The 13762-nt window shown below is 35.1% G+C and overlaps 1 protein-coding gene across 3 annotated transcripts in view; it reads left to right on the top strand.

The window, feature by feature from the left end:
• Samd8 (sterile alpha motif domain containing 8) overlaps positions 1 to 13762 on the top strand; it is a 64748-nt gene that overhangs the window by 31721 nt on the left and 19265 nt on the right. For all 3 annotated transcript variants that reach the window (XM_026390203.2, XM_026390204.2, XM_026390205.2), the window contains exons 2-4: positions 1325 to 1917; positions 11265 to 11360; positions 13275 to 13392. In XM_026390203.2, coding sequence (XP_026245988.1) covers positions 1325 to 1917; positions 11265 to 11360; positions 13275 to 13392 — 807 coding nt within the window. The remainder of the gene's footprint in view (positions 1 to 1324; positions 1918 to 11264; positions 11361 to 13274; positions 13393 to 13762) is intronic.

The following is a 13762-nucleotide window of genomic DNA, read 5'->3' on the forward strand; positions in this document are numbered from 1 at the left end:
GAAAACACACAGGCTTTAGTAGTTGAGGAGGTACATTTGAGAAATAATGTTTTTTCTTTCTTTTTTTAACCCCTATGTAGGAATTTGTCTCCCATTTATCTGATATACTTTATAAACCTGATACAGTCCAGGGTAACTGAAAGTTTTACAATAGGAAAATGACAATAAACATCTTAATAGGATAAAAATAGTAAAATTAATAAGTGCTTTTTAAAACATATCATAATATTGGCCTTTTATAACTGCAATGTAAAGTATAGGTCATCAAACTTATATGTTAATTGAAAAGACCATTTAAAAAATTATCACTAAAATCCCAAAAATATATTCCATTCTATAATGAGATATTCACAATATAGAAATAACTGAGTTCTTATTAAGACCCCAATTTATAACTAGTTTAAAGGCTCAATATCTGTTAGAAAAATCATTTTATGCAGTTATCTATTTGCTTTTTTTTTTTTTTTTAAGGACTCTGACGGGGCATTTATTTATTACTATTGTTCAAGTAACACATTGATCAACCTGACAAGACAGACATGCCTTGGTCCCACCAATGTGGAAATTTACAATAAACAATTGCTTTTGATTATGATATTGATATGACAAAAGTAATGAAACAAAAAAGTTTTTTTCCTAGACATTAAATATTGTAATTTTTCTAAGTGGGAAGTGCAGAGTTTTTTCTTTTCATTTTAATTTGTTATATATGACAACAGGATGCATTACAATTATCTATTTGCTTTTGTGGGGGATTTTTTTGTGCCTCAAATTGGAAAGATACTTTTTCTAAGAATATGGTAATTTCAGATATTTGATTTTTTTAACATACAGTAAAGCTTTTTATAGCTATCATTTAATGAAAAGTATTAAAATGAGATTTTTTTTCCCCTACTGTTGTCAACAGAAGTTTTTTAAAGTAAGTTATAAGTTATGGCTGATATGGTGGAAAAGCTGTTTGTAAAATATCTTTCTCTAAAATGTTAGATCATGGAGCTTAGGATATAACTCAGTGATAAAACACTTGCTCAGCATGTATGAGACCCTTGGGTGTATCTCCAGCACCACCAGAAAACAAATAACAAACAAAAATGTTAGTTCATTAGCCTTTCTTCTGCTTTGGGGGTTATATGTATATAATGTATATAATGTTGATCTATTGAAAAGTCACTTATTATTTAATAATTTTTATTTATTTGACTCTAGAATCCAGTAGGGAATGTAGGTAAATGACTGTTTCTGCTATGTTTTTGTGTATTTGGTCTTTGAAGGAGTTGTTAACACACTAAAATTTTTGTTTTGTTTACTTATTTTCCCTTGGCAGACAGTGGAGGAAGAAATGGCAGGTCCCAATCAACTCTGTATTCGACGTTGGACTACCAAGCATGTAGCTGTGTGGCTGAAGGATGAAGGCTTTTTTGAATATGTGGACATTTTATGCAATAAGCACCGACTTGATGGAATCACACTGTTAACATTGACTGAATATGATCTCCGGTCTCCTCCTCTGGAAATCAAAGTCCTAGGGGACATTAAGAGGTTAATGCTTTCTGTCCGAAAATTGCAGAAAATACATATTGATGTTTTAGAAGAAATGGGCTACAATAGTGACAGTCCCATGAGTTCCATGACCCCATTCATCAGTGCTCTTCAAAGTGCAGACTGGCTCTGTAATGGTGAACTTTCACATGACTGTGATGGACCCATCACTGACTTGAATTCTGATGAGTACCAGTACATGAATGGCAAAACCAAACATCCTGTTCGAAGATTGGACCCAGAGTACTGGAAGACCATACTAAGTTGTGTATATGTTTTTATAGTATTCGGGTTTACATCTTTTATTATGGTTATAGTCCATGAACGAGTGCCTGACATGCAGACCTATCCACCACTCCCAGATATATTCTTAGACAGGTAAGTATTTTTCCTACATGCTAAGTTTGTAGAAGGTTGCTGTAGTAACAGCAGTGATAATATGTTGTTGTGGTTGTGGTTGACATATACTTTACATTTGCTTTATCTGGTGGTATTAAAAAGATATTTTGAAATCATTTAAAGTAAAAACCTTACCTAAACTTAAAAGTTCAAACCTAGGTGACCACTGCTTAACTTAGTTTTCATATATATAAATATATATATATATATATATATTTTCTATGAACCTTTATTTATTTTTATGTGTTGCTGAGAATTGAACCCAGTGCCTCATATATGGTAGGCAAGCCCTCTACCACAAAGCTAGAACCCCAGCCCTAATTTATTTTTGTATAGATTTAATCCTTACACATTTCAGATTTTGAAAGGGTGTCCTGGAAGTATATTTGATCGATTGATTTTTTTTAGACTTTTATGTGGTGCTGAGGATTGAACCCAGTGCCTCATATGTACTAGGCAAGTGCTCTACCACTGAGCTAGCTATATCCCTAGCCCCTATTTTTTTTCCTTAATGATGAGCAGGGTTCTGCTTTTCTGAAAATATGGGCAGTCTCTTATCACCAGATGAATTGGAGTTATCACAAATAGTAAAAATTGATTTAATTGTAGTATTATTTTTTATTAAATACTGGATTTAGAAAAAGAATATAGTATATGTATTGTATGAAAAATAAGAATAGAACAATAAACAGAACTATTTTATTTGTGATTTAAAAGAAGTCTTGAAAAACTTTGTAGTGCCTTATTTTTATAAAATATTTTGCCCTTGACCTTCCGAAAGTAACTTATGGTATATGTATTTAAGAATTTTTTATTTTATTTTATTTTGAGATAGAGTCTTACTAAATTGCCCAGGCTGGCCTGTGGGAGGCCATCCTCGCACATGATTTGAGTCACCTCCAGGCTGGGCAAGAGGTGCTTAGGCACATCTTGTGTCCAGAGCTTTCCCCACCCTTCTGAGGTCCGAGGGCTTGTTCCTATGGAGGCATGTCTGGCCACTACCCCAAAGACCCAGTCATCATACCTGACCTTAGGACACTGCCCCCTTAATCTTCATTGGATGGGATTTTCCCCAGAATTTTCTGTTGCCTGGAGCTGCTTTAAAGGTAATTAGAGTCTGTCTCTTTAATTCAAAACTCCCTAGAGATTTCTCGTGTTTTGAACCTTCATTTATGAAGCCTTGTCTGCCTCCACACAGACAAGCCCTCGGACCTCAGAAGGGTGGGGAAAGCTCTGGACTCAAGATGTGCCTAAGCGCCTCTCGCCCAGCCAGGGAGGTGACTCAAATCACGTGCGAGGATGGCCTCCCACAGGTCAGCCTGGACAATTAGTAAGACTATCTCAAAATAAAATAAAATATTCTTAAAATACATATACTATAAGTTACTTTCGGAAGGTCAAGGGCAAAATATTTTATAAAAATAAGGCACTACAGAGTTTTTCAAGGCTAAACTGACCTCAAACTTGGGATCCTCCTGTCTAAGCCTCCTGAGTTGCTAGGATTACCAGAGTGTACTACAACTGGAAAGATGAAATAATTTTAGAATATTCACATTACAATGGTGGAATAGGGTCTGGGAATTGAGCTCTGTGTTAGAGTGCTTCCCTGGCAAGATGAAATAATTTTAGAGTATTCACATTACAATGGTGGAATAGGGTCTGGGAATTGAGCTCTGTGTTAGAGTGCTTCCCTGGCAAGATGAAATAATTTTAGAATATTCACATTACAATGGTGGAATAGGGTCTGGGAATTGAGCTCTGTGTTAGAGTGCTTCCCTGGCAAGATGAAATAATTTTAGAGTATTCACATTACAATGGTGGAATAGGGTCTGGGAATTGAACTCTGTGTAGAGTGCTTCCCTAGCATATGTGAGACCCTAGGGTTGATCCCACCACTGGGGGAAAAAAAAAAAAGACAGTAGTATTTGGGAGGCTGAGGCAGGAGGATTGTAAGTTGTAGGCCAGCCTGGGCAACATAGTAAGATGCTATCTTAAAATTTAAAAAGGGATGGGGATGTAGTTTAGTGGGTAGAGTATTTTCCTAGCATAAATGAGCCCCTGCCTTCAATTCCCAGTAACACACACACACACACAGTCACATACACAGAAAGAATAGCATACACATGACATTTTTGCTCCCTGTGAAATCCCAACTAAATTTTTTTTTGTTTGCTTTTGTTTTTTAAGTACTAAAGCCTACAGAATGGGTTGGATAAAACAGCTATACATTTTTGGAAGTGTGAAGGCAGAATGAATGAATGGCAACTAGCAAAAAATATCCTAATTCTAAAATAGCAATGGAGAAAACTGAAAATCAACCTAATTTATATTGCAAATTTCTCAAAGCTGTGGATACTGGAGGTGAAGGAGTTATGAAAAAAAATAGAGATATAAAGAGAGAAATAAAGAAAATTGATTGAAAGTTGTTTAAGAAGTTATTACAATATTCTATCTCATATTCTATGTAGTTTTCCCGCCTGTAAACAAAAATCCATAAGGAAGAAAGTGTGTGGATATCTGGTGAAAAGATATGTGGATATGTTGGGGGAAATAGCAGAGGAAACAGCTAGGTACAAAAAATTCTAAACTAGGAGTATTCTGGCATGTTTAAGGAACAAGAAGTAAAAAATAGGAAGAGCATTGAAATCAAATAAATAAGGAGAAACTATTAAAAAAGATCGAGAGAAAGAGAAAACATTCAGAAGACTGAAGAGAAAGATACTTCCACAAGTATCCTAGAAGTCAGACAAAAAAAGTATTTTAAGAAGGCTGGGTAGCTGGCTATGTCAAATGCTCAGAGAGGTCATGTAATTCAGTAATTAATTGGCCTTTGGATTTAGCGACATATTGGTCATCAGTGACTATGGCAAGAGTAAATAATGGCAAAAATCCAATTATAATGGATTCAAGTGAGAATGTAATTTACCTGAAGGTAATTCTTCACAAATATGAAAAAACATTACATTGTGACATTATTTATAATAATTATAAATATTGGCACTAATCTAAACGTTTATCCATGGAAAACTATTGAATATACTATGGTTACATCTACACAGTGAATTACTATTTAATCATAAAAAAGAATGCAGATAATTTCTATGAAATTATATGAAGTGATTTGTAACAAAAACTCAGCAATGGGGGCTGGGATTTTGTGGTTCAGTGGTAGAACACTTGCCTTGCATGTGTGAGGCACTGGGTTCGATTCTCAGCACCACATATAAATAAATAAAGGTATTGTGTTCATCTACAACTAAAAAAAAAAAAAAAAAAAAAATTAAAACAGACCAAAAAACCCTGAAACTTGGCAGTGAACACTGTGAGCTTATAGATGGTCATGTATAACCACCATTCCCGGTGAAAAGGAACTAAACCAGGGCTTCTCAAAGAAGTGACCAATTTTAAGTCTGTGGTAAGGAAAGTATAACATAAGAGAGAAGCAGATCTTGTGCCATAAATCAGGGAAAGTGCACAAACCAATGGCAACATGTCAAAAGAACATAGGAATTGGTTTAAAGGGGCCCCTGCTGAACAAATTAGTATAATTGGAACATCAAAAAGAATAATGATGGTAATGGACCATAATATATTGAGAAGAAAAATAATCTTTAAATCTACGGTAATAAACAAAAAATAATGGGTAAGACAGGAAGCTCTTCAAGAACACTATCCAGCAAATAAATGTGGTCGCATGACTTGTTTTGCATCCTCTAATAAGGTGAAAGGCCATTTGGTAGCAGCATAGTGTCGAGATCTGAAAGTATCATCTTACATATTACTTAATTACATAAGGAATAAAGTACCTTTACAATATAGCAAGACCTGGCATGTGTCTGCTTAACCAAATGACCAAATGTAGCATCTCCATAGAACAAACCAACATTATGTGCATTGAAACTGATGTTCACAATATCACCTATAATCTTGCTCCCCACCCTAATTTTTAAAAAATGTAACTATGAGAACATAGTCAGAAAGATCTGAAACATGGAATATTCTACATAATAAGTAATCTGAAATCCCCAGAAATATCATTGTCATCACAAAAACCAGGGGGAATTGTAAGAGAAATTGAAGAGACATAATCAGGAACAGTACTTTAATTGGATCCTATATTAAGAAAACATATTTCTATAAAGAACATTTTGAGGTAATTAGGAAATTTTGAAGACCTGTATATTAAATGATAACTAAATCAATGTTATAATTTCCTGGATGTAATAGTATATTGAGTTATGAAAAGGATATGCTTGTTCTTAGAAATGCCAAAATATTTAGAGGAAAGGTATCATAATGTTTGTAATTTACTTTGGGAAACTTCAGTTTCCCCAAAAAGAGTTGTATGTGTGTAATGAAGTAAATGTGGCAGAGCATTAATTATTACAAACAATGAGGGACTTAGATGAGAAACACAGTGCTTATTCTTGTAACTTTTTTCAGTAGAATCAGATTTTTTCAAAATAAAACAGTCAAAGAAATGATGAGAGAAATAGAATGGGAACACAGAAATTAGAGATAATCAAATCTTTCTTATAAGGGCAAATTTTTCTATAAGAACTAAGTGGAGCTATAGTATGGGAAGGAATGAGGGGGAGATATGGGGTCTAAAAGTATTGTTTGCTTTGTTTTGAATAGGCTAAATTGTAGAATATTTTTTGTATTTAAAATAGAAATGAGGGGCTGGGGTTGTGGCTCAGTGGTAGAGTGCTCGCCTCGCACATGTGAGACTCTGGGTTCCATCCTCAGCACCACAAAAAAATAAACAAAATAAATATAATAACAGCAAAGGTAGAAAATGTGGAAACAGAGACAGAAGGCTGCTATATGTGCTGATGGAGCACAGGAAGTCTCTTCTGATGGCTTTTATTTTCTCTAAGAAAGTGAGAACAGAGAAAAGAAATGGAGGTTTGGAAAGAAAAGCTGGAGTATAAAATGTTCCTCTACAAAATAGAAGAGTGAGCAGATTCATGTAATGTCATAGCAGCACTAGGGGCCTGTTCCAGGTGATGATTATAGTACAGCGTGTATATAGCATGACTAGTGCCCTGAGTTTGATTCCCAGAACCACCCCTGCCAAAAAAAAACAAAAAACTTACATACCCTTGGCAGAGGGATATTAGACAATACAATTCATGAAATTGAGATTATGAGGAATAATCTTATATGACAAGGTTTCAGTTACAACATTAGTTGAAATTGCTGTGGTAGGGTAAAGGACAAGATCATAGGAAGAGAAGTGAAAGTAGAAGTGAGCAAGAACACAAATTATTATTAGAATTAGAGTGACAATTATCCTGAACTTCTGTAAATAGCCATCACAAGGAATAAAGGAAGAAAGGGAAAATAGTTTGGTAGAGCAGTGAGGATTTTGTTTTGAATTGTACAGCCGTCACCACTAAATCCAAAACGTTCAACCTCAAAAGAAGTTCATACCATTAGCAGTCATACTCTTTTCCCTCCTTCCTTCAGACCCTGCCAACCATTGTTTCTATGAATATGTCTTTTCTGTCCATTTCATATAAATGACACCATATGTGGCTTTTTTGTATCTGGCTTCTTAACATGCTTTCAGGATTCATACATATTATAGTATGCATCAGTACTATATTTCTTTTTATTACCAAATGATATTCTATTGTGTAGATATACTATATTTTATTTACCTACTTATTAATTGATGGGCGTTGGGGTTGTTTCCTTCTTTTGGCTACTATTAATAATGCTGCTTGAACATTCATGTACAAATAGACATTTTTCTCAATTCGTAACAGGAATTTGAAACCAAATTTTTTTTGCTTTACTATCTAAAGTGTCATTCACTAACAAAGCTTCCTGCTCTTAAACATTTAAAGCTTTTTTCATCAGAGAACAGTTGCAGATGCTGTTAGTGTTCCTTCAGTATCCCCTCAGATCTCTTTTCCATTTTCCTGAAAACTAATGCTCTCAAGACCCGGTAGTTATGCCTATTTGTTGGAGGGCTGCTCTTGAGCTGCCAGAATACACTGCCTACTTGAAAAGAGAGCAAAAAATGCTTAGAAATTTACATTCCTTTAGTAGCAGTCCATAGCCAATGACTTAAGAGATGGGGTATAGATACTTTATTTCTCTTTGCCCTAACTGGGACAGTATTTAGCTGGAACCTACACCGGACCAAATTCCCCATAGGATTGAGCTGAAGTTAGCCATTCCTGACTTCCTGCAGAGTTTTGCTGTATGTCTCACCCTTGCTTTGCTTCTCTGTCTTATTGATTTTATGTTCTACCACCCTATAGATTTTCTTTGGAACTCTTCCTCAAAAATCTCTTTTACACTGATATTTGTTCCAGGGTTTGCTTCTGAAGCCTATTTTACACAATAGGCCATATGAATGGTCAGTCAAGAATAACCAAACATTCGAGGAAAACATACCAATACAAACAGGAAAAAAGGAAATTTGGAAACAAAATAGGGAGCAGAAGAATACTTAAAAAATAAAAAAAAAGTGATGAATGCTTACTTAGCATGTGTGAGGCCCTGGATTCAATCTCTAGTACCTAGAAAGAAACGAAGGAGGAAGGGAAAAATGAAATAAATTTTAAAAATACAAACCTTTTGGGGGGATACTAGGGATTGGATCCAGGAGTGCTCTACCCTTGAGCTCCAGCTCTAGCTCTTTTTTTTTTTTTTTTTTTTGAGGCAGGGTCTCACTAAGTTGCTGATGCACCTCAGCCTCTAAGTAACTGGGATTGTAGGCCATACCCTATACTACCAAGCAGAACTTAGATTTTTTTTTTAATTTGTTCTATTTGGTTGTACATGACAGCAGAATGCATTTCAATTCATCTTACACAAATGGAATGCAGCATTTCAGTCCTCTGACTGTACACGAAGTAGAGATGCACCATTCATGCAATTATACATACCCTAGGTCATACATCATTACCTAGGGTAATGATGTCCATCTCATTCCACCATCCTACCCCTATGATCCCTCCTCACCCTTCCTTTATCCCATTCCAAAGTTGGTTCTCCAAACCACCCCCTCCTGTCATGGACTCAGAAAACATTCGGCCTTTAGATTTTTGGGGACTGGTTTACTTAGCTTAGCATGATATTTTCCAACTCCATCTATTTACCTGCAAATGTTATAATTTTATTTTCTTTTAATGATGAATAATATTCCATTGTGTGTGTATATACACCACAGTTTATTTTTCCATTTATCTATTGATGGGCATCTAGATGGTTCCACAGTTTAGCTATTGTGAATTCAGCTGCTATAAACACTGATGTGATGTCACTATAGTATGCTGATTTTAAGTCCTTTGGCTATAGACTGTGTAGTAGGTTAGCTGGGTCAAATGGTGGTTCCATTCCAGGTTTTCTGAGGAATCTCCACACAGCTTTCCAAAGTGGTTGCACCATTGTGCAGTCCTACCAGCAATGTATGAGTGTACTTTTTCCCCCATATCCTCATCAACACTTATTATTGCTTGTATTCTTGATAACTGTTATTAAATTTTTAAAAACCGAAAATTTTATATAGAAAGAGGAATTCCAAGGTGAATTTTATTCTAATAATAACTTTATTCTAATAAATAACCATGCAGGAGGAGTAGAAAATGCAGCCATTCTAAATTGGGATAAGAGCAAGAAGAGCTCTAGGAGACATTTCCCTTGAGGGAAAAGAGAGATTAATAAAATAGCTGTATGCTCTGGATCAGGTCTGTAATCCCAGCATCTGAGGAGGCCAAGGCAGGACATACAACAAGTTGAAGGCCAGTCTTAGCAATTTAGAGATACTCTGTCTCAAAAAATAAAAAGGAATGAGGGTGTAACTCAGAGGTAATGTGCCCCTGGAATCAATCCCGAGTATTGCAAATAAAAAAAGTATTTATTAGCTTTGGAGAATTATAAGAAGTTGTTCAAGGAATGAACTTAAAATAAGTAAATCTTTCTGGAAAAGGCAAGCCTTTCAGGGACACCAGTCAGGTCAGTTGTTGCCCCTGGGCTGGGGTGGGGACACAGGGGAATTTTCTGGAGTGATAAGATGTACTTATTCTTCTGTTTTTTTAATATTTATTTTTTAGTTGTAGTTGGACACAATACCTTTGTTTTATTTATTTATTTTTTATGTGGTGCTGAGGATCGAACCCAGGACCTCATCCATGCTAGGCAAGCACACTACTGCTGAGCCACAACCCCAACCCAATTTGCACTTAATCTTAATTAAGATTTACACAAATCTTTTAAAACATTTAAACAAAATTATGAAATATTAAGAGCATGAGAGAGATTATGTGTGTGTTAGGAAAGTTTGTGACTAAAAGATTTAATGCTAGATGAAGTAGCTAGAAGAGTGACAATGATTGCCTCTCAGGTGCAAGAATTAACTTAAATAAGCACTATATAAATTTTTTTTGTTTTGTTTTATTTTTGCAATACTGGGGATGGAACTCAGGGCCTTGTGTATGCTAGGCAAGTACTCTACACCACTGAGCTACATCCCCAGCCCAAACAATTTTTTAGAAGAAATATTTTTTCAGATGTTATGAACCTTAATTTTATTCATTTATTTGTATGCAGTGCTGAGAATCGAACCCAGTGCCTCACACATGCTAAGCGAGTGCTCTACCACTGAGCCACAACCCCAGCCCCAAATAAACACTTTTAAACACTTTTAAAAAATTGTATATATACATATTTATATGTATTACGTATTTAAATATTTTTGCCATGATAATAGTGGAAATAATTTTTTTTTTAAAGAGAGAGTGAGAGAGAGAGAGAGAATTTTTTTTAAATAGCATTTTATTTATTTTTTTAAACAGAGAGAGAGAGAGAATTTTTTAATATTTATTTTTCAGTTTTCAGCAGACACAACATCTTTGTTTGTATGTGGTGCTGAGGATCGAACCTGGGTCACACGCATGCCAGGCGAGCGCGCTACCGCTTGAGCCACATCCCCAGCCCTGGAAATAATTATTAAAGAAAAGAATAATTTCAAGTCCTGATTGTCTGGATTCTGAAATTAACATATAAGAAGAGGTCTTTTTTTTCCGTTCTTTGTGGGTAGTTTCCAGGTTTGCCATGCGATAAGGTGGGAGAAAATGGTCATTGCTTTTTCATAGAGAGCCATAACTTGGAATCACAGACAACAAGCATGTTCTAAGAAGTGGTTCACTTTATAAAATTGATTTTTATTCCCTGGCTCTCCAAATACCATTTCCTGAGAGAGTAAAAGGTATTTAAACTTTTAATGTCATTTTTAGAAAAGTGAATATCTATTGAAAAGGGTGATATTTACTTCTCTTCAATTCAAAAAAAATTTTTTTTTGTTCCAGTGTTCCTAGAATCCCATGGGCCTTTGCCATGACAGAAGTATGTGGCATGATTCTGTGCTATATTTGGCTCCTGGTTCTTCTTCTTCACAAGCACAGGTACCTTCCTTACTCTCTTGTGTTTGGTCATCAAGTCTTGTCCCTCCCTTTGCATTTTTCTGGTTAATTTCCTTCTCTGGTAAGTGTGACATTATAGTTATTAACAACAACAACAAAGTCTCAGATTTAATCAACAGAAGTGTCATCCTACATAGTACCTACATAGTAAGTAATATTGTGAATGTATTTTGCAGGAAAAGAACAGAATTGTGGATGATCAGCCGTGAGCTAATCCTTACCAGTTTAGCCTTATCTTTTTTTTTATTTAAAAAATGAGACCATTTTACATACTTTATATATCTGTCTATGCAGTGTGATTTACTTGAGATGGTATAGGAAATTGCTAAATAGGAGAAGTGCTTCTTTGGCATATTCACCAAGAAATATAAAGGGAAGAATTTTTTTGGTTAAAAAAGGAAAGCATAAGGGCCCTAGGAGAGCCTCTTTTTCAGACTCTAATGGGGAAAATTACTTGATTCAAGTAAAAAAGGGAAAAATTTAAAGAAGTATAAAATTTGTAGTGATCTGCTGTCCATCTTTGGGATGCTGGAGAGGAATAAGGACACTTTCTTATCATTTTCTATCCTTTCTCCTCAACAGGATGTGCTTGAGATAACCACAGTGATGAGCTTTGTGTCCTAAGCAGTAGTTATTTCAGGCTTTGAAGGTGAAAAGTAAGGTTGATGATTGCTATTCTTGTCTCACTTTGAGGTCGTATTGAACCTTTCTGTCCCATTTTTTTTTTTTTCAGTTTTGCAGCAATATTTTTAATTCTGGTTTGCTTTTGAACCTGAGGTGTTTAGAAACATGCACCACTGCTTTCTGGTTACCTTTGCCTCATAGACCTCCATGGATTTGAATTTATCCAAGTTTTCAAAGCAAAAGAGAGTTTTACCTTATAAACTATTGGTTTAGCAAAGCATAGTAGAGGTCAGTTCAATGCAAATTTACTTAGTTTAAAAAGACTTTTTTGAAGCATAGTTTGGTATCACTTTTATTAGAATCATTTGGATGTTTGTTAAAATGCAGATTCCTACATTCCATTCCCAGGTGTGTACACTGAGGCTTGAAATATACCTAATCTTGTGTTCAAAGCTCTTTTTGAGGGAGAGAGGAGCATTTTGATCTCTTTCTTTCTATATTATTTATATGTTTTTTTTTGTTACTGGGGATTGAATCCAGGACATCATTCATGGCTAGGCAAACACTGTACCACTCAGCCACATCTCCAGCCCAAGAGGAGTATTTATATAAATGTATAAAACAAAAGTTCTCTCTAAGCATCTTAGTTTATTTTAATTTAGGACATTTAAAGAAATAATATAACAGTAAAAATGATGTCACAGTGCAGTTCATGATTACTCAAATTGCAGTTTTTCAAAATTTGTATTTCAGATATACTTAATATCAAACTTTGTATCTAAAAAAATTGTAGCTTAAGTTAGGAAAAGTTAGAATGAATATCAGCTAATATCATTAGCCAATTTTTTTTAATACTTTATTTTATTTATTTGTTTTTTTGTGGTGCTGAGGATCAAATCCAGTACCTCACACATGCAAGGCAAACACTCTCCCAACTGAGCCACAACTCCAGCCCTCATTAGCCAATTTATTAAATCAATTAAAATGAAATAAAATTTAAAATTAAGTTCTGTGGCTATACTAGCCTCATTTCAAGTGCTCGAGAACCATATGTAAATAGCATATTGGACAAAGTATTTATGGAACATTTCTATCATTGCAGAGACTTCTATTGGATAGTGATGCTTTAGATGTACTCTAAGATTCCTGTCTTCTTAAAAAAAAATTTAGTGGTTTTTCTGCTTGCTTTCCCTTTAGGTAAACATTTGATGCCAGGGTTTTTTGGTTTGTTTTCTTCTGATCTTTTTCCCTCTTTGCTTGCTCTGTTCACAGGTCAATCCTTCTGCGAAGGCTCTGTAGTCTGATGGGCACTGTATTCTTGCTTCGCTGCTTTACCATGTTTGTGACCTCCCTCTCCGTGCCAGGACAGCACCTGCAGTGCACTGGAAAGGTAGCCTGCTACCTTCTTTATCATTGTTTCCTTTTTGTTCTTACTGGGTTAATGGCACAGCATATGTAGTAGGGACAATATTTTGCTCTTACTATTAAAATGTGCCTTTTGGTATTCACAAGACCTAATAAACTCCTAAAAAATAATTTGGTAAAAATCCTAAGCTAGACTCTGTCTCCCTTTGTTTCTATCCATTGATACTAGTTCCATGCTGTAGAGCTATAGGAAAAAAAGTTTTCTCTGAATTATCTTTTCCCCCAACATTTTCCCTTTTCTACCTCCTTAGCGGTTTATACTCTGGTCACTTCATTGTCTTCATCACTCCTTTTAAAAAAATTTTGCAGTTTTAGCATACCCCATTTAAAATATA

The sequence above is a fragment of the Urocitellus parryii genome, chromosome 5, assembly GCF_045843805.1.
Source record: "Urocitellus parryii isolate mUroPar1 chromosome 5, mUroPar1.hap1, whole genome shotgun sequence".
NCBI lineage: Eukaryota > Metazoa > Chordata > Mammalia > Rodentia > Sciuridae > Urocitellus > Urocitellus parryii.